An 18,922-nucleotide genomic window follows, 5' to 3' on the forward strand; every position below is an offset into this window, starting at 1 on the left:
TCATTTTGGGTGGTATTTGTTTTTCCTCTTTTGTTGCAATATGCTTTTATTATTTATAATAGCCCATCTGGCATAGCCTTTCTGTGTTATGTATATTTATATTGTTAAGAAGTATCTTTTATATACCTGCAAAAAGATTATAGGACCTATTTCCATGACAAAAATAAACTCTCACATATATGATCAAATGACTTTCAACAAGTGTGCCAATACCATTCAATGGAGAAAGGACAATCTTTTCAACAAACGGTTCTGGGAAAACTGGATAGCCACATGCCACAGAATGATGTTGAACCCTTACCTTATATTACATACAAAAAGTAACTGAAAATGGGAGCAAATATCTAAACAAAAGAGCTAAAACTATAAAACTCTTAGAAGAACACATAGGAGAAAATCCTTCATGACATTGGATTTGGCAATGATTTCTTGGAATGACACCGAAAGCACAGTCAACAAGAGAAAAAAATAGATAAATTGAACTCTCTGAATATTAAAAATTCTCTGTGCATCAAAGAACACTATGAAGAAAATGAAGAAGCAGCCCAAGGAATATGATAAAATATTTGCAAACCATATATCTGATAAGGGATTAATATCCAGAGTATATAAAGAACTCCAGTGACTCGACAGTAGAAGAACCAGCAACCCAGTTTAAAGAATGGGCAAAGGACTTGAATAAACATTTCTCCAAAGATATAGAAATGGCCAATGAATAAAAAGATTCTGGCTGGGCACAGTGGTTCATGCCTGTAATCCCAACACTTTGGGAGGTTGAGGTGTGAGGATTGCTTGAGTCCAGCAGTTCAAGACCAGCCTGGGAAACATAGACATGATCTCTACAAAAAAATTTTCTAAAAATTAGCCAGGAGTGGTGGCACACATTTGTAGTCCTAGCTATTTAGGAGGCTGAAGCAGGAGCATCACTTGAGCCCAGGAAGTTGAAGTTGTGGTGAGCCATGATCACACCACTGCATTCTAGCCTGGGTGACAGAGTGAGACCCTGTCTCAAAAAAAAAAAAAAAGGAAAGAGAAGAGAAAATGCCCCCAAATCAATAGTCGTTGGGTAAATGCAAATCAAAACCACCAGGAGGTACCAATTCTGTGCTATAATGCAAAACTATATTTGCATTATCTCTGGTTCCTGGCACAGGGTTCCTAAGACTCTTGGAATTTTCTAAGTGAAAGGAGTATCTTTTGTTATTTATAATGAACTGTTTTCAATAACACCTGAGTTTATGTTAATAAGGTTTTTTTAGAGTGGGGCCCCTAATGAGCCTCAGGATGGAGCTGGTCCCCAGAAAGACCAAGTAATTAGAGGATTGAGACTTTCAATCCCACCTACTGACCCCTGGGAAGAGGGGAGGGCAAGCCCTGGAGATGGAGCTCTGTAAAGACTCTTGAACAGTGAGATTTAGAGAGTTTTCTGTTTGGTGAACACATTAACTTGCTGGGAAGGTGATATGCCCAGTAGGGCATGGGAGCTCTGCACTACACTCCCCGTACTTTGCCCTGTGCATCTCTTTCAATGGGCTGTTCCTAAGTTATAATAAACTAGTAAACACAAGTACTAGTAATAATTAACTAGTAAACATAAATAAAGTGTTTCCCTGAGTTCTGTAAGCCATTCTAGCAAACTGTTGAACATGAGGGTGGCGTCATGGGAACCTACCACTTGTAGTTCATTGGTCAGAATTACAGATGGCCTCGGACTTGCAATTGGCATCTGAAGTGGGTACTGAACCCATTTATCTGTGGAATCTGATGCTAATTTCAGGCAGTGTCAGAATTGACTTTAATTGTTGGACATCCAAATTGGTGTCTGAAGAACTGGAGAACTGGTTGTTAGTTTTGGAAAGCACCCCAGAACTTTACATCCATTAGATGGCTATTTTAAAAATAAAAGGAAAATAACAAGTGTTCTCAAAGACGAGGAAAATTGAAAGCCCTGTGCATAGCTGGTGTGAATGTAAAATGGTACAACAATTGCACAGAATAGTTTGGTGGTTAAATAACTTTTTAAAAAGTTGTGTATGTGGGTGTATCTATGTATATGTATATATCTATGTATGTATAAAGCTATATATACATCTAGGTATATACCCAAAACACTTGAAAACAGGGATTCAAATAAATATTTGTATATCAATGTTTATGGGAAGCATTATTACAATAGCCAAAAGGGATAAAAAACCCAAATGTCGATAAATAGATGAACAGATAAACAAAATGTGGTATATACATACAATAGAATGTTATTCAGCCTTCGAAAGGAATGAAATTCTGTTATATGTTACAACATGGATGAACCTTGAAAATATTATGCTAAGTGAAATAAGCCAGACACAAAAGGACAAATAGTGTATGATTCCACTTATATGAGGTACCAAGAATAGACAAATTCATACAGACAAAAAGTATAATAGAGGTTACCAGAGGCCAGAGGAAGTGGGAATGAGATGGGAACTATCCTTTTTTTAATGAGTGCAGAGTTTTTGTTTGGAATGACAATGTTTTGGAGATAGACAGTGATGATGGTTGCATAACAATGTTAATGTACTTATTGCTACTGAATAATATGCTTTAAAATGATTAAAACAGTCAATTTTATGTTATGCATATTTTACCACAATTTAAAAAAATAGGGCCTTGGCAAAGATGTCTGTTTTTTCATTTGAAAAAGATAAAAATGGTTTTAAAATGAGCACAAAGGTTGAGTATAAACTAAAGAAACCATATCCTACAATCTAGTTTCAGTCTACATGCTATACATTCTCTTCCAAAAAAATAATAATAACTCAGTTTGGACTTACATGATTTTTCTAGAGATCATTTAAGAAACATATAGAGGACAGAAATGCCTTGCTTTATGTTTTAAGTGTGTTCCTAAAATATCAAATTTAAAGCAAATTTCAATCAACTTAATCATAGGCAGTATAGTAGTTAGGAGTGCTCTGAAAATTCACTGTGTGATTTGGGGTGTATCATTGTAGGTTCATTGTCTCAGTTTCTTCTCTGTAAAATAGGGATAATAAAAATGCTTATCTCATTTGGTTGTTGAGTGGATTCAAAAATGGAGAAACGCTTAAAACAGTGTCTGGCACAAAGTAATCACCATAAGCATTAGTTGTTGCTATTTATTGCCATCATCATCATCATCGTTAAAGATTTAATAGTTCTATGATCATTATCACCAAAGAAGTTTGTGCTAAATCCCTTAATAAAATTATGCATCTTCTTTAAAGTCATGCTATCCCCATATTTTGTTGTATAAATATAGATTTTTATATATTATAATTACTATTTATTAAATATAAAGACTTTCTAAAAATGAAGTACAGCATGTAATATATATAATTAAGAAAGGTGTTTTGCTTTTCTCCCCATTTTTATGTATTAATGTAAAAATTACAGTGGTTTGGCTGGGCACGGTAGCTCATGCCTGTAATCCCAGCACTTTGGGAGGCCGAGGCTGGTGGATCACCTGAGGTTGGGGGTTCCAGACTAGCCTGACCAACATGGAGAAACCTTGTCTCTACTAAAAATGCAAAAAATTAGCCGGGCATGGTGGCATATGCCTGTAATCCCAGCTACTCGGGAGGCTGAGGCAGAAGAATCGCTTGAACCCGGGAGGCAAAGGTTGCAGTGAACCGAAATTGCACATTGCACTCCAACCTGGATGAAAAGAGTGAAACTCTGTCTCAAAAAAAAAAAGAAAAAAAAATTACAGTGGTTATTACAAAATAAATATCATGGACATTTTCTGTAATATGAAACCATAGCAAAAGGAATATTGAACTTAGAGGCAGAAAACATGAATTAAGTTTCAACTCTCCCATTTATTGGTTTGCAGTACTTGGGTAAGTGACTAATTCTCTGTTATTATCTGTATTGGAATAGAGAGAGTAGGTAGGTATATAGAGTTTGTGTGTGTGTGTGTGTGTGTATGTGTGTGTTTTCTTTTTTGTCTATATTAGGAAGTGTTTTTATGGTCTGCTTGTCCTATCAATTACATGAGAGAAGGGTGTTAAAATCTCCAACCATAACTGGGTTTGCCTGTTTCTCACTTTTTCTTGCTTATACTTGTAATTAGTTGCATTCAAATTCACAGTTGTTATATCCTATAATGTTCTGGCCAATGTTTAACAGCCAGCTCACTAAGAGGGAAGAAAGAGACAATCCCTAATTTGTTAGCATTTGCCCATTTCCATGGTGTAAATACTTGTACCATGGCTGATTTCAAGCTACAAATAGATTACAGAACATGAAGATAGGAAGAGATAACATGTTGGGTCTAGAAGCTAGTCCAAGTTGGCTTTAGCCCACCATTGGTATGTCATCCTGTTAGAATGATTATTCTATCATTATGAAATATCCCTTTTCTGTTTATTACCTTAATGTTCACTTTTTCTATTGTTTGTATAATTATACCAGTTTTCTTTTGGTTAGTGTCTGCATGGCATATCTTTGTCCATCCTTTTATTTTTAACCTTTCTGCATCCTTACCTTTATTGTGTTTCTTGTAAGCAGCATGTCATTGTATTTTTATTTGTAATCAACGTTGGCACCTTTAGACTTATTAGGATATTTGGTCTGTTTACACTTAATGTAATTACTGTTACATTTACATTTAAACCTGTTCTCTTACTATTATTGTGTATTTATCTCATCTCTGATTTGTTTCCTCTTTCCTCCTTTCTTACCCTCCTTATGAGTGGTAAAATATTTTTTTCTATATTTCCTCTTTTAGCTACTAGCCATACATTATTTTTATTTCCTTTTAGTGGCTACCCTAGAGACTACAGTGGTCACCTTCATATCCTTGACTTTACAGAGGCTGTATAAATTAATACTTTTCGTGATGGCTCATGCCTGTAATCCCAGCACTTTGGGAGGTCGAGGCAGGTGGATCCTTTGAGGTCAGGAGTTCAAGACTAGCCTGGCCAACATGGTGAAACCCTGTCTCTACTAAAAATACAAAAAAAAAAATTAGCCGGGTGTGGTGGTACACACCTGTAATCCCAGCTACTTGGGAGGCTGAGGCAGGAGAAATGTTTGAACCCGGGAAGTGGAGGTTACAGTGAGCCAAGATCACACCACTGCACTGCAGCCCAGGTGATGGAGTGATATTCCATCACACACACACACAAAAAAAATTAGTATTTTTCCACTTTTCAGACAATGCAAGCCCGGATCATGCTACTGCACTCCAGCCCAGGTGATGGAGTGAGACTCTATCTCAAAAATAAAATAAATAAATAAATAAACAAATAAATAATAAGTGCTTTTCCACTTTTCAGATAATACAAGAATATTACTGCACTTTAATTCCATTTATCTCTTCCTGACATTTTGTGGCACTAATCTCTGTATTTTTATTATACATATATTTAAAACTAAATATTTTAAACTGACCATTTCGTTTTTTCTGCCTACTTATCCTTTTCTATGCTTTCTTTTTTGTTGTTTTTTAAAACATTTTTATTGATATATAACTGTTGGACATATTTTGGGGATACATGTATTATTTGGGGGATACATATAATATTTTGATACATATGTACAATGTGTAATGATCAAATTAAGGTAATAAGAACATCCATCACCTCAAACATTTATTTTTCCTTTGTGTTGGAAACTACTATTTTGAGTTGTTTGAAGAACCTCTATACTGTTGTCCACAATGGCTGTCCTACTTTACATTCCCACCAACAATGTATGAGCATTCCCCTTTCTCCTCATCTCCTTGCCAACATTTATGTCTTTTTTATAGTAACCATTCTAAATGAGATAAGATGATATTTCATTGCACTTTTGATTTGCATTTCCCTGATGATTAGTGATGTTGAGAATTTTTTCATATACCTGTTGGCCATTTGTATATCTTTAGAGAAACATCTATTCAGTTCTTGTGCTGATTTTTTAATAGGATCATTGGGTTTTTTGCTATTGAGTTGGTCGAGTGCCTTAAATATTCTGGTTATTAGTCCCTTGTTGGATTGATCATTTTCAAATATTTTCTCTCATTCTGTGGGTTGTCTCTCTTCACTTTTTGTTGATTGTTTCCTTTGCTGCACAGAAACTTTTGGGCTTGATGTAATCCTATCTGTGTACTTTTGCTTTGTTACCTGTGCTTTTGAGGTCTTAGCCAAAAAATCTATGCTTTTCTTTCCTTTGTTACCATGCTTTCATCTGGGATAATTTGCCTTCTGCTAGAGAACCTCCTTAAGTATTTCTTTTCACGGCAGATCTCATGTCCTGACCAAAATATAAGAGTTTGACCCTCCTATGCAAGACTGGCAGGTTTCATAGTTTCAAAAATAAGTATAAGCTAAACCTTCAATATATGTCCTGTTGAGTGTAATTTTTTCCTTATTACCTATATATTAATTGGCTATGTTAGCTATGATGAAGTTGTTGTCACCTAAGCCTGGGTACACAATTATGCAATCTGTGTGCTTCACATTCAGAGTCCTAGCATTGTTTAAAGCCAAGTTAGAAAAATGATACCTCTTTAGAGAAGAGCAACTGATGGGGAATCTCAGCTGTCATCTTGGCTGTGCCTAGCAGTAGAATTTTAGAACTGCACACAAGTACAAAAAACAATCTCAGTAACAATCCATTAAAAATAATTGCATTTTACTAGGTATCGAGTTCAGAACAAATTTACGGTTGAAATGCAATAAAACTTTTCACTTTTTTTTTTTTTCTTTTTTCTTTTTTGAGACAGAGTCTGGCTCTGTCACCTAGGCTGGAGTGCAGTGGCACGATCTCAGCTCACTGCAACCTCCACCTCCCGGGTTCAAGTGATTCTCCTGCTTCAGTCTACTGAGTAGCTGGGATTACAGACACCTGCCACCACGCCCAGCTAATTTTTGTATTTTTAACAGAGACGGGTTTTCGCCACATTGGCCAGGCTGGTCTTGAACTCCTGAGCTCAGGTGATCTGCCACCTCTCCTCCCCAAAGTGCTGGGATTACAGGCGTAAGCCACAGTACCTGGCCAACTTTTCCTTTCTTGAAGCAAATAGTTGAAACCCAGTTTCATGAAAAGTGCATTCCTCATGAAGGTATAAGGATCTTCCTCAACTACTAGGAAATAAAAACTTTATTTAAACTTTAATGATATTACATTTAATTTTTTCACTTAAGCATTTTCAGTACATAAAAGAGGTTCTCGTTTAACTAATAATACAAATTCCAAGATACTATATAAAATATTCACAGTTAAAATAATTTTCCCAAATGTTTCCCACATAATTCAATATGATCCAAAAATACTATGTATTTTTTTTTCAAGTCTTCATACAATGACAAAACAACTTTGTAGAAATATTTAAATTAGTAGGCATTAGCAAGTTTTCGGTTTGATAGTTGGAAGCAAGAAATTTAAACAATCGGAATTTCTTGAGCTTGGGTTTTATAGCCAAATATTATTCTGGCTAGTAAAACTTTCTCCTTTTAAGCCTTGTGTTAAAGAGAAATAATAAATTGAAATTTTTAAAAAAATTATAAAACCTTTTCAGAAATAAATTTCACATACATCTCTGCAGCAAATACTATGCCTTCTGTATCAGGTCCTGAATTTCTGTAGTGATTACCCAATTATTGGATCCTTCTAGAGGAACATCAGTTAAGATTGAACCACCTAGATGTATGATGTATCTGTTTGATCCAAATAATGCTTTGTCAGTAATCAGTCCGGGCAATTCTTTGGAAACGGTTATTTGTGTGGTCATAATAGGTCCGTCCAAATCACGGTATAAGTCACTATCCCCTGTTAAAAATAATCGTACCCAGAACCAACCCGTAGTTTCTTCCCTCACCACTTACTTCTGTTCCCCAACCTTAGAACCCAAGTTCAGGAAAAGAATCTGGCTCTTTATCACCTGCAGGATGAAGAAGCGCAAGCTTCTCTGGAAGGCCTACGAAGCCTTGGTGACCTGATTTTTGATCACCTGTCAGCATTTTCTCTTTCCTATCAAAGTCAGCACTCTCCATCATATTTAAATATCTGTCCTAGTCTGTTCTTTGTTGCTAGAACAGAACACCACAGACTCAGAAATTTTTAAAAAGAAGAAATTTATTTCTCACAGTTCTGGAGGTTGGAAAGTCCAGAGCATGGTGCAAGTATCTAGTGAGGGTTATCCCATGCCAGAAGGTGAAAGCAATGATACAAGAGGCAACCTGGGCTGGATTTGTTTTACCAAAACTCAGTCACATGATAACTAACCCACTTTCATGCTAAGATTAATCCATTCGTGAATGCTCTACCCTCTTAAACCAATCACCTCTTATTAGGCCCCTCCTCTCAACACTGTTGGGTTGGGGATTAGGTTTCCAACACATGGACTTTTGGGGTACACATTCAAACCACAACACTCTCTGATGTTCCCTGAACATACTCTACTTTCTCATTCCTATCTGGAAAGCTCTCCTGCCCTGTCCTCCCGGCCAACTCCCATTCATTTGAGCTCCTCAGAAAACCTTTCCTAACTTTCCTCACACAGGAATGCATGCTACTTACACTTAAGATCACATTCTATATTCTAATTTCTTGCTTCAGTGTTTCATTTTTGCTATTTTCATGTTTATCTTCCTTCACTGAATTGTGACCTCCTTGTAGGCAAATGGTAGATTTTAATACTTACAATCACTAAGCACAGCACAGTGTGTGATGCATAATAGGTGTTCAAGTCCTTCATGTTTTTACATTTTATTGTCACGTATCAGACACTGTACTCTGAAATGTTGAGAAAAAAATGCAGGGTCCCTGAGAGCTTACTCCCTGGAGGAGAAACTGATGTTAATCAAGTGATAATACAAGTAAATACATAATTATTATGAACTTGAAATAAGTAAACACACACACACAGACACACACACACACACAAAACCATGATCTAGGTTGAGCATGGGGGAGGAGGAGAGGTCAAAAATGCTTCCCTAAGGAAGTAGTGCTTGACTTGCTTGCCATCGGAAGAACTAGTAATGAGAGAGAAAACTGGAGAGAAGATACAGGCCAGAATATGAGGGATCTTCACAAGGCTATAATAAGGATTTAGTTCTTTATCCTAAAAGCAGAAATTAGGCATTGAAGGTTTTTAAGGAGGTGACTGACTTTATCAGACTTTGATTTGTAACAATGCTCACACTGTACTTTGGAGAATGAATTGAAAAGAAAAATAATGATTGAATAAGTGAACATATTAATAAATTAACTAATATGTTAATTCTTCACTATGTTAACCTCATCTAATTGAAATTTGAATTTTAATACACTTCTGGTATAACACTGTGTAACTGAAACATAATATGAGCTACATATGTAACTTCAAATTTTCTAATAGCCACATTAAAAAACATAAAAGCTCAGGCACAGTGGCTCAGGCCACCCAGCACTTTGGGAGGCTGAGGAGCGCAGATCACTTGAGGCCAGGAGTTCAAGACCAGCCTGTCCAACATGGCAAAATCCCATCTCTACCAAAAATACAAAAATTCGCCAGGTGTGGTGGTGCATGCCTATAATCCCAGTCACACTGGAGGCTGAGGCACAAGAATCACTTGAACCCAGGAGGTGGAGGCTGCAGCGAGCCAAGATGGTGCCACTGCACTCCAGCTTGAGTGACAGAGCGAGATTCTGTCTCAAATAAACAAATAAAATAAAAAGAAATAAGTGAAATTAATGTTAACAACATACATAACATAATATATCCAAAATAATATCACTTCAACATGTAATCAGTACAAAGGTATTATTGAGATGGTTTACATTCTTTTTTTAAATATACTAAGTCTTTGAAATCCAGTGTGTATCTTATGCTGACAGCACATCTCAATTTAGATAACTACGTTTCAAGTGCTCAGGAGTCACTGTGGCCAATGGCTACCATATAGCAAAGTGCGGTTTTAATACCTTCACCCAGTGGTTCCCAAAGCTGCTTATACATCAAAAGTACCACCCAGATACACTTGTGAAAAATATAAATTGCCCAGAAACTCTCTCCATTTTGTTAAATACCTCTAGGGAGAGATCCAGAGATCTGTTTCTGATTAAGTACACCACGTGATGCTGATGCAACAGTTCATGGACAAGCATACGCAGTTTCTGAATTGCCTCAAAGTTGTGAATATAATGAAACATTTAGGCATCCTGGAAAAATTTGAGTAGTGTTATGGGAAGCCCAGAAGAAAGGATATTTGGGACACCCCTCAAATAATTTCACAAATTCTTTATCATACAGTATTGCTAAATAAAAAGTTCAATCTGGTAACTTCCGGTTCCTGAAAAGATAGCAAACTAACAAAGCTATTGTCTCCTGGAGTCTCCAAATCCATTTCTGAAGATGCCACATATATGGTGGGGCGGGGAGGGTGATAAATAATGAGCCTAACTAGGAAACTCTGAAAACCCTTAGGAGGTGAAAGGGAGTTGGGTCCATTGTGATGGAGAAAGGAAAGCCTGGAGGGATAAAGAGGGACACTAATGGAGGTAGAGGGTGGAATGAAAGGATAGAATCTCTGATTGTTCCCTTTTCTACCCTAAATTAGCTTGGGTGGATCATGGCCCACCTCAACTCGAGATGGTTATAAAAACCAAAGTCAGCCTAACAAGTGTCCAAGGAGGCAGAAGAACACCAGGAAAACTGATAACTGTGCATACACATTGGTTTAGAACAGTTCTCTTCTTCCCTCCACCCAAAAGTCTAGATGGTTACCACAGATGACAGCAGCTCTTGGAAATGGGATGACAAAGTGGGAGTACTAGAAGTTAACCTGAGAGGCGTATGCTCTTCATAGGAGGGCAGACTGGGGCTAGTGGAGCCTGGATTGTAACACCAGAGGTTTTCTACCATGATGCTCATCGACTCTTCTGCTTACCCTCCACATTTGAAAGAATGACCAGAAGAGTTACAATCCAAGTCCTATGCTTTTGATCCTACCTTCCAAATATGAATTACAACTATGCTTGCTAATACTCTCAAAGGAATAGCTCTCCAGAGAAAATATTATAAAATCTGGAGTGTAGTTCCAAAAGATTTTTTAAAACTGGATAATTTATGCTGGAGGGACAGAATTAATGGGCAAAAAACTGAAGATTTTTAAATAAGTCAAAAGTTGGGCATGGTGGCTCACGCCTGTAATCCCAGCAGTTTGGGAGGCCAAGGTGGGTGGATCACCTGAGGTCAGGAGTTCAAGACCAGCCTGGCTAATATGGAAAAACCCTGTCTCTACTAAAAATACAAAAATTAGCTGGCTATGGTGGCGGGCACCTGTAATCCCAGCTACAGGGGAGGTTGAGGCAGGAGAATCACTTGAACCTAGGAGGCAGAGGTTGCAGTGAGCCAAGATCGTACCATTGCCCTCCAGACTGGACAACCAGAGCGAGACTCCATCTCTAAAAAATAAATAAATAGGCCAGGCGCAGTGGCTCACACCTGTAATCCCAGCACTTTGGGAGGTCGAGGCGGGCGGATCACAAGGTCAGGAGATCAAGACCACGGTGAAACCCCATCTCTACTAAAAATACAAAAAATTAGCCGGGCGTGGTGGCAGGCGCCTGTAGTCCCAGCTACTCAGGAGGCTGAGACAGGAGAATGGCATAAACCCGGGAGGCGGAGCTTGCAGTGAGCCGAGATCGCGTCACTGCACTCCAGCCTGGGCGACAGAGCGAGACTCCGTCTCAAAAAAAAATAATAAAAAATAAATAAATAAATAAATAAATAAATAAATAAATAAAATGAGTTAAACGAATACTTTCAGAGAGATAAAGAGGGATATTAGAAATATGAAGCAATAATAAGCTAGAGACAATGGTTAAGAAAAACATAGTGATTGAAGTGAACTTAGTGGATAGGTTGACTAACAGATTGCATACCATCAAATACCAAAATAGTAAGGTAGAAATTGCCTCCCAGAAAGTATCTGGAAGCAATAAAGAGATGGGAAACATAAAAGTTAAAAGGTATGCAGAAAACTCTAATAACAAAACCTAACAACATTACAAGAAGAAAGAACTACAGATAAATATCCTTCATAGACATAGATGAAAACTCCTAAACAAAATATAAGTTAATTGAATCCAATTATGTTGAGATATTATAAAACATTTGAGTTTATTAAGGTTGCAGGATATGAAATCAAAATACAAAAATCAATTTTATTTCTGCAACCTAGCAATGAAAAATCCAAAATGAAATTAAATGAGTAATCCTCATTTAAAATCATATCAAGGCCAGGTGCGGTGGCTCATGCCTGTAATCCCAGCACTCTGAAAAGCTGAGGTGGGCGGATCCCTTGAGCCCCAGAGTTCGAGACCACCCTGGGCAACATGGCAAAACCCCATCTCTACAAAAAAAAAAATACCAAAAATAAATTTAGCTGGGCATGGTGGCATGCGCCCGTGGTCCCAGCTACTTGGGAGGTTGACGTGGGAGAATAGCTTGAAACCAGGTCAAGGCTGCAGTGAGCCATGATTGTGCCACTGCACTCCAGCCTGGGTGACAGAGGGAGACCCTGTCTCAATTTAAAGAAAAAATCACATCAAGAATAAAATAGGAATAAATTTAGCAAAAGATACGTAAAAACTTGTACACTGAAAACTACAAAGCATTGGTAAATTAAAGACAATCTAAATAAATGAATGGCATTCCGTTTTCATGGATAAGACACAATGTTGTTAAGATGACAATCCTCCCCTCACTTATCTATATATTCCACACAATCCCAATGAAAATCCCAAGTTCTTTTGTAGAAATTGACAAGCTGGCACTAAATATACAGAGATGCAAACAACCAAGAATAGCCAACACAATTTTCAAAAGAAAAGAAAGTTGGACTTACTATAAAATCATAATAAAGTGTGGTATTTGTGTAAGGATAGACATATAGATCAATGAAACAGAATATAAGGTCCAGAAATAAATCTTTATCTTTGTGGTCAATTGATTTTTTAAAATATCAAGGCAATTCAAAGATAAAGAATAGGCTTCAACAAACGGTGCTTGGACAATAAGATATCCATATGTAAAAAAAAGAAACTTAAACCATTACCTTGTCCACCTTATGGATGATATCCTTAGTTCTACCACATGTGGGTTCCACCAACTGTGGATCAAATGTCCACAGTTGGTGGAACCTACAGATGTGAAACAATGGATGCAGATGGCAGATTGTAGAACTTGAGCATTCTCAGATCTGTGGTGGTCCTGGAACCAGTCCCCCACAGAAACAGAGGGATGACTCTAGATACAAAAGCCAACTCAAAATGGATCACAGACCTAAATACAAAAGCTAAAACTATAAAACTTCTAGAAAATATAGGAGAAATATCTCTTTGCAACTTTGAGCTAGGCAAAAAGTTATTAGTGTGACACACACAAAAAATTCATTTAAAAATTGAGAGGCCGGGTGCAGTGGCTCACACCTGTAATCCCAGCACTTTGGGGGCGGGTGAATCACCTGAGGTCAGGAGTTTGAGACCAGCCTGGCCAACATGGTGAAACTCCATCTTTAATAAAAATACAAAAATAATTAGTCAGGTGTGGTGGCACCTGCCTGTAGTTCCAGCTACTCGAGAGGCTGAGGCAGGAGAATCACTTGAACCCAGGAGGTGGAGGTTGCAGTGAGCAGAGATCACGCCATTGCACTCCAGCCTGCGTGACAAGAGTGAGACTCCATCACAAAAAATAAAAATAAAACTTGATAAACTGAATTTAATTGAAGTGCAAATTTTTTGCTCTTTTAAAGACACAACTGAGAAAAGGAAAAGCCAAAAACTGGGAAAAAGTATCTGCAAACCATACAAGGAATTGGTATTAATTATGCATTGCTTTGTATCAATTATCCAGAAATTTGGCAGTTTAAAACAAGAAACATTTATCCCTTCCCACAATTTCTGAGTGTTCGGAATCTGGGTGCAGCTGTTGGCCAGAGCCACAGTCATGTAAAACTGGACTAGGACTACAGAATCTTCCTCCAAATTCACTCATATGCTGTTGACAGGCTGAAATTCCTTGCTGATCGTTGACCAGGGCATTAGTTTACCAAGGCCACTATAATGAACTAGCACAGACTGAGTAACTTAAATTTATTTTCTCACAGTTCTAGACGCTAGAACTCCAAAATAAGTTGTCACCACCAGTCTTGTTGTTTCTGAGGCCTCTCTAGCTGGCATGCAAGTGGCCACCTCACTGTACCACTGTATAGTCTTTTCTCTTTGCAGGCCTCTCTCATGTCTCTTTTTGTGTCCAAATTTCCTCTTCTTATAAAGATATCAGTCAGATTGGATTAGGGCCCACCCTAATGGTCTCATTTTAATGAAATCACCTTAAAAGGTTCTATCTCCAAATACACTCACAGTCTGAGGTACTGGCTGTTACGGATTTAACACACAAATTTGAGGGGACACAATTCAGTCTGTAAGAGCCAGTAACTTCGGCCCACTGCCACATGGGCCTCTTGGTACTCACAGCCTGTCAGCTTGCTTCCCCCAGAGTGAATGATCTAGGAAGGAGAACAAAAGAGCAAGAGCCTAAGGCAGAAACCACAGCCTTTTTCCAAACCTAATCTTAGAGGTAACGTATTACTTCTGCTGTATGCTATCAGTAACACAGACCAATCCTGGGATGATGCAGGAGCAGTCTACACGTTGGTCTGAACACTGTGGGGGTGGGAGGATCACTGGGGAACATACTGGTGCCTGATATGCATAATATATAAATAACTACTATAATTTGATAATAAAAGACGTCAATGAAAAAGGAGCAAAAGATTTGAATAAACATTTCATTAAAGAAAATATCTAAGTGGCCAGTTGAACATGAAAAGATGTTCAACATCATTAGTCATTAAAGAAATGTAATTTAATAACAACGAAATGTAAATTAAATTCGCAACGACGTATCACTACACATCTATGATCAAATAACTGATAATACTAAGAATTGGCAGGGATGTAGAGAAACAGGAACCCTCAGCCAGTGGGAATGTAAAATGGTATAGCTACTTTGGAAAACAGTTTGGGCATTTCTTTAAAAATTAACATAAATTTATATGACCCAGCAATTCCACTCCTAGTTATTTACTTACGGGAAATGTAAACACGTCCACACAAATACTTGTATAGGAATGTGGAAGCAGAATTGTTCGTAATAGCCCAAACTGGAAACAAGGAAAATGCCCACCAACTGGTACACGCATGAAAAAACGTGCCACATTCATACAATGCAATTCATACAATGCAACTCAGCAATATCGGGCATTATGCACTTTCACCTAATATATTTATGATGTTCTCTGAGAGAATCCTGCAAAATGCTGCAGAATCCTGCAGAATGCCTGCGTCAGGCTGTTACTTAGAAAGAATGGAAACAAAAATTAATGCCCTCTTTCCTACTTGAAACCCATCAGGATTCCCAGTTATCTATTGAGTTTGTGTCCGTCACTGCTAGTTAATTCCCATGCATGATCTCATAATCTTCGCAATGACACTGAGATTTGTATTAATAATACCATAGTCCCTAGTTTATAGCTTTAAGAAACTAAAGCTTGTTAAGGCGTAACATCAGGTGTGTCTATTTTCATACAAGATTGGATTTAATGGTTAACACAGATGAGGGTGGGTTTTCCCATTTCCAGAGTGTAAGGGTTTCGCTTCTCTCCCTCTGCCGGTCTCCTCCACTCTTTACACCGAGTAGGACGTGCAGGGTGGCCTAGGGTGTGGCCCAGGAGGCTTCCCTAGGGCAAGGGTGTAGTGGAAACCAGGCGGGAGACGAGAATACCACTGGGCAAGTCACGCAGTTACGCTTGTTGGCCCAGAGCATCCGGCAGGGCCTCCGCAGAGCCGTAAAGAGTTCTACAAGTCGTGAAGTGTCGAGGCGCAAAAGCGTTGCTTTACGGCGATTCGAGCAGTCGCGTCAAGCTGACTATTCCGGGCTTTTGGCTACCTGGCTCCACACGTGGGCCGCCGTAGGTATTCCGATCGGTAATTCCTCCTGTTGGTGTGCGGCAGCCACATTGAAGGATAGGGTGGCAACAGAGGCCAAGTATCGTGAGTTGATGGAGTTTGCTGCTGAAAATGAAGGGAAGTCTGGGGGAGGTCTCCACAGCGTAGCTGAGGGGGTGCGGCTAAGTCCAGAGCCTGGCAGTGAGGGAGTGAGGGACTTAGCACGGGCGGAGGAGGTCGGCGGAGGAGAAGCGGGGAAAGGGCTGACAGGGATGAAGGAGATAGGGGATGGAGAGAAAGGAAGTGGACAAAGGCCAGAGGAAATACCGATGGACCTAACAGTAGTGAAGCAAGAAATTATGGACTGGCCAGATACAGAAGGCAGATTGGCTGGCCAGTGGGTAAAACAGGAGGTGGAGGATAGGTCTGAGGTGAAGGATGAGAACGCAGGCGTATTGGAGGTGAAGCAGGAGACGGATAGTAGTTTAGTGGTAAAAGAGGCGAAGGTGGGTGACCCAGAGGTAAAGGAAGAGAAGGTAAAGGAAGAGGTAATGGACTGGTCAGAAGTGAAGGAAGAGAAGGATAACTCGGAGATAAAACAGGAGGGGAAGTTTGTTGGTCAATACATAAAAGAGGAAGTGATGCATGGAGAGTGTGTAAAAGAAGAGAAGGATTTCCTGAAGAAAGAAACCGTGGATGATACAAAGGTGAAAGAAGAGCCTCCGATAAATCACCCGGTGGGTTGCAAGCGGAAACTGGCCATGTCAAGGTAGGGCATGGGGAATTCCATTTAGGGGAATAAAGCTGTGGAATCCTCATGTCTAGAGTGAAGGAAACCACACTATCAGGAGAAGGTGGAATAATGAAAAATAAGCACAAGTTTGGGTTTCTGGAGTCAGATGGCGTTCGTGGGGGTGGGTTGGGAAGTGGAGGGTGTTGTAGATGACAACACGACAAATTCAGTGAAAATATATGAAGTTGGTAGTGTCCAATGGGTAATGGGCAAGTTAGGAAAGTGAAAATTCTGGGGACCAAAAGATCATTTGGAACTGGATCTGGCTTGACTTAATATGCTCTTTACTCGGTATTCCTTTGAGAGAGAATAGAGATGAGAAAGTCTAATAAAACCAACAATGACAACGTAGAGTAAGTTAAAATTAGGCAAAATTACACTTGACCTCAATTATCAAGCTTCTGCATGGGTGCTGTGAATATTTATTGCTTTTGATTTAATTTCCTTAGTGTGTGGATCATGTGACAAAGGAAATAAGAGTAGTCAGATTCTTGGGAATATTACCGTCTAGAACACAGTGGGCTAAATATAAGTAACTGTAGTTTGGTTGTCAGTATCCCAAGAGCATAGAAGAGCAGTTGAGGACAGATGATGGGTTACATGGCATTTATAGATTATTTCGATGCTCATTCTAGATTAGGTGTGGAGTTCAGGAAAAAAGATGCTACTACTACTCTCTAAATTTCACTTGGCCTTATAGTCTTTTTCTGGTGTGTGCTTTAAAAATATCTAAACATAGCTCATGGATTGGACTCCTGGATACACACACATACAATCATTACCACATTTCCAGGAATCACAAGTTAAAATATCAGTGAATAATCTAATTCCCTGATTAGAGTAGAAAAAGAAGTCAAAAGCGAGATGGGTTTTAAAAATTTTAATACATTTTCCTGAGTTACATGTCACTAACAACATTGGAAATGTAGTTGTTTTGGGAGGGTTTCATAGAGAAGAATTTTCAAATGATGTTCAACAGCTATCAAATATTTTTTCAGAGTTACTTGTCACTAAGTTTATAAGTTGGGACATTCTAAGTTTATAAACAAATAGAGTTAATATTTGGAAATTTAATGTTACATGTGGGCTTTTGCAGGTGTGAAACTTGTGGTACAGAAGAAGCAAAGTACAGATGTCCACGTTGTATGCGATATTCCTGCAGGTATACATGTAACTTCCTACCTTTTAACCTGTATCTGTACCTTTCTTACCCTAAAGTATAAAAGTACTTCCCCTTTGTCTTTTCAGTTTGCCCTGTGTAAAGAAGCACAAAGCAGAACTGACATGTAATGGAGTTCGAGATAAAACTGCATACGTTTCAATACAACAGTTTACTGAAATGAATCTCCTAAGTGGTAAGCCATAGCAAATTGAGGCTTTCTGGCCATTGGTGTATGTCATTTGTTTATTCTTCTGTTTTGAAATTTTTAGATTATCGATTTTTGGAAGATGTGGCAAGAACAGCGGACCATATTTCTAGAGATGCCTTTTTGAAAAGACCAATAAGCAATAAACATGTAAGATTTTTTCCTAATTTCTTCCAGTTTGAAGTCCTTCAAATCAATTAGATTCTTTTTTTGTTTTTTTTTAACTTACCAAATAATATATATTAAGTGGCTACCATGATGTAGAGCTGTTCTGATTACTTAAGGATATGGCTGTGACCCAAACAAAGTCTGTCCCCTCGTGGAGTTGTATTTAGTGGGAGATACAGGAGATGAGTGGAGGAACAAATGTAGTTTCAGATAGAGTTAAGTTCATATAGAAGATAAAGAAGGCTCAAGAGATTAAAGAGAGAATGAAAATGGTCTTTGTTGGGGAGAGATTGTCAGGGTACTATTTTTGACACAGTGGTCAGGAGAAGCTTCTCCTGTGAGGGTACTATTTTTGATACAGTGGTCAGGAGAAGAGATGATATGTAAACAGTGATCTGAATGCTGAGAAAGAAGCTGTCATGTAAACATTTGGAGGAAGATTATTCCAAATAGGGACAAAAGTAAAAGGAAAGACCTGAGTCAGAAACAAGGATGTCTGGTTTGAGGAATTAAAAGATTGGCAAGGTAACTGAAGCATAGTGAGTGAGGAAGAGAGTATTGAAAATGAGGTTAGAGTAACTGGCTCATTCCTGTAATCCAAACACTTTGGGAGGCTGTGGCCGGAGCATTGCTTGAGCTCAGGAGTTCA

General features: G+C 38.4%; 1 protein-coding gene across 2 annotated transcripts in view; it reads left to right on the top strand.

The window, feature by feature from the left end:
* The first annotated feature begins 15,583 nt into the window (after positions 1–15,583).
* ZNHIT6 (zinc finger HIT-type containing 6) overlaps positions 15,584–18,922 on the top strand; it is a 54,033-nt gene continuing 50,694 nt past the window's right edge. For both annotated transcript variants that reach the window (XM_007978090.3, XM_073007145.1), the window contains exons 1-4: positions 15,584–16,714; positions 17,835–17,900; positions 17,987–18,093; positions 18,170–18,255. In XM_007978090.3, the coding sequence (XP_007976281.3) occupies positions 16,059–16,714; positions 17,835–17,900; positions 17,987–18,093; positions 18,170–18,255 (915 nt within the window). In that variant the 5' untranslated portion in view covers positions 15,584–16,058. The remainder of the gene's footprint in view (positions 16,715–17,834; positions 17,901–17,986; positions 18,094–18,169; positions 18,256–18,922) is intronic.

This window comes from Chlorocebus sabaeus, chromosome 20 (assembly GCF_047675955.1).
Source record: "Chlorocebus sabaeus isolate Y175 chromosome 20, mChlSab1.0.hap1, whole genome shotgun sequence".
Classification (NCBI taxonomy): Eukaryota; Metazoa; Chordata; class Mammalia; order Primates; family Cercopithecidae; genus Chlorocebus; species Chlorocebus sabaeus.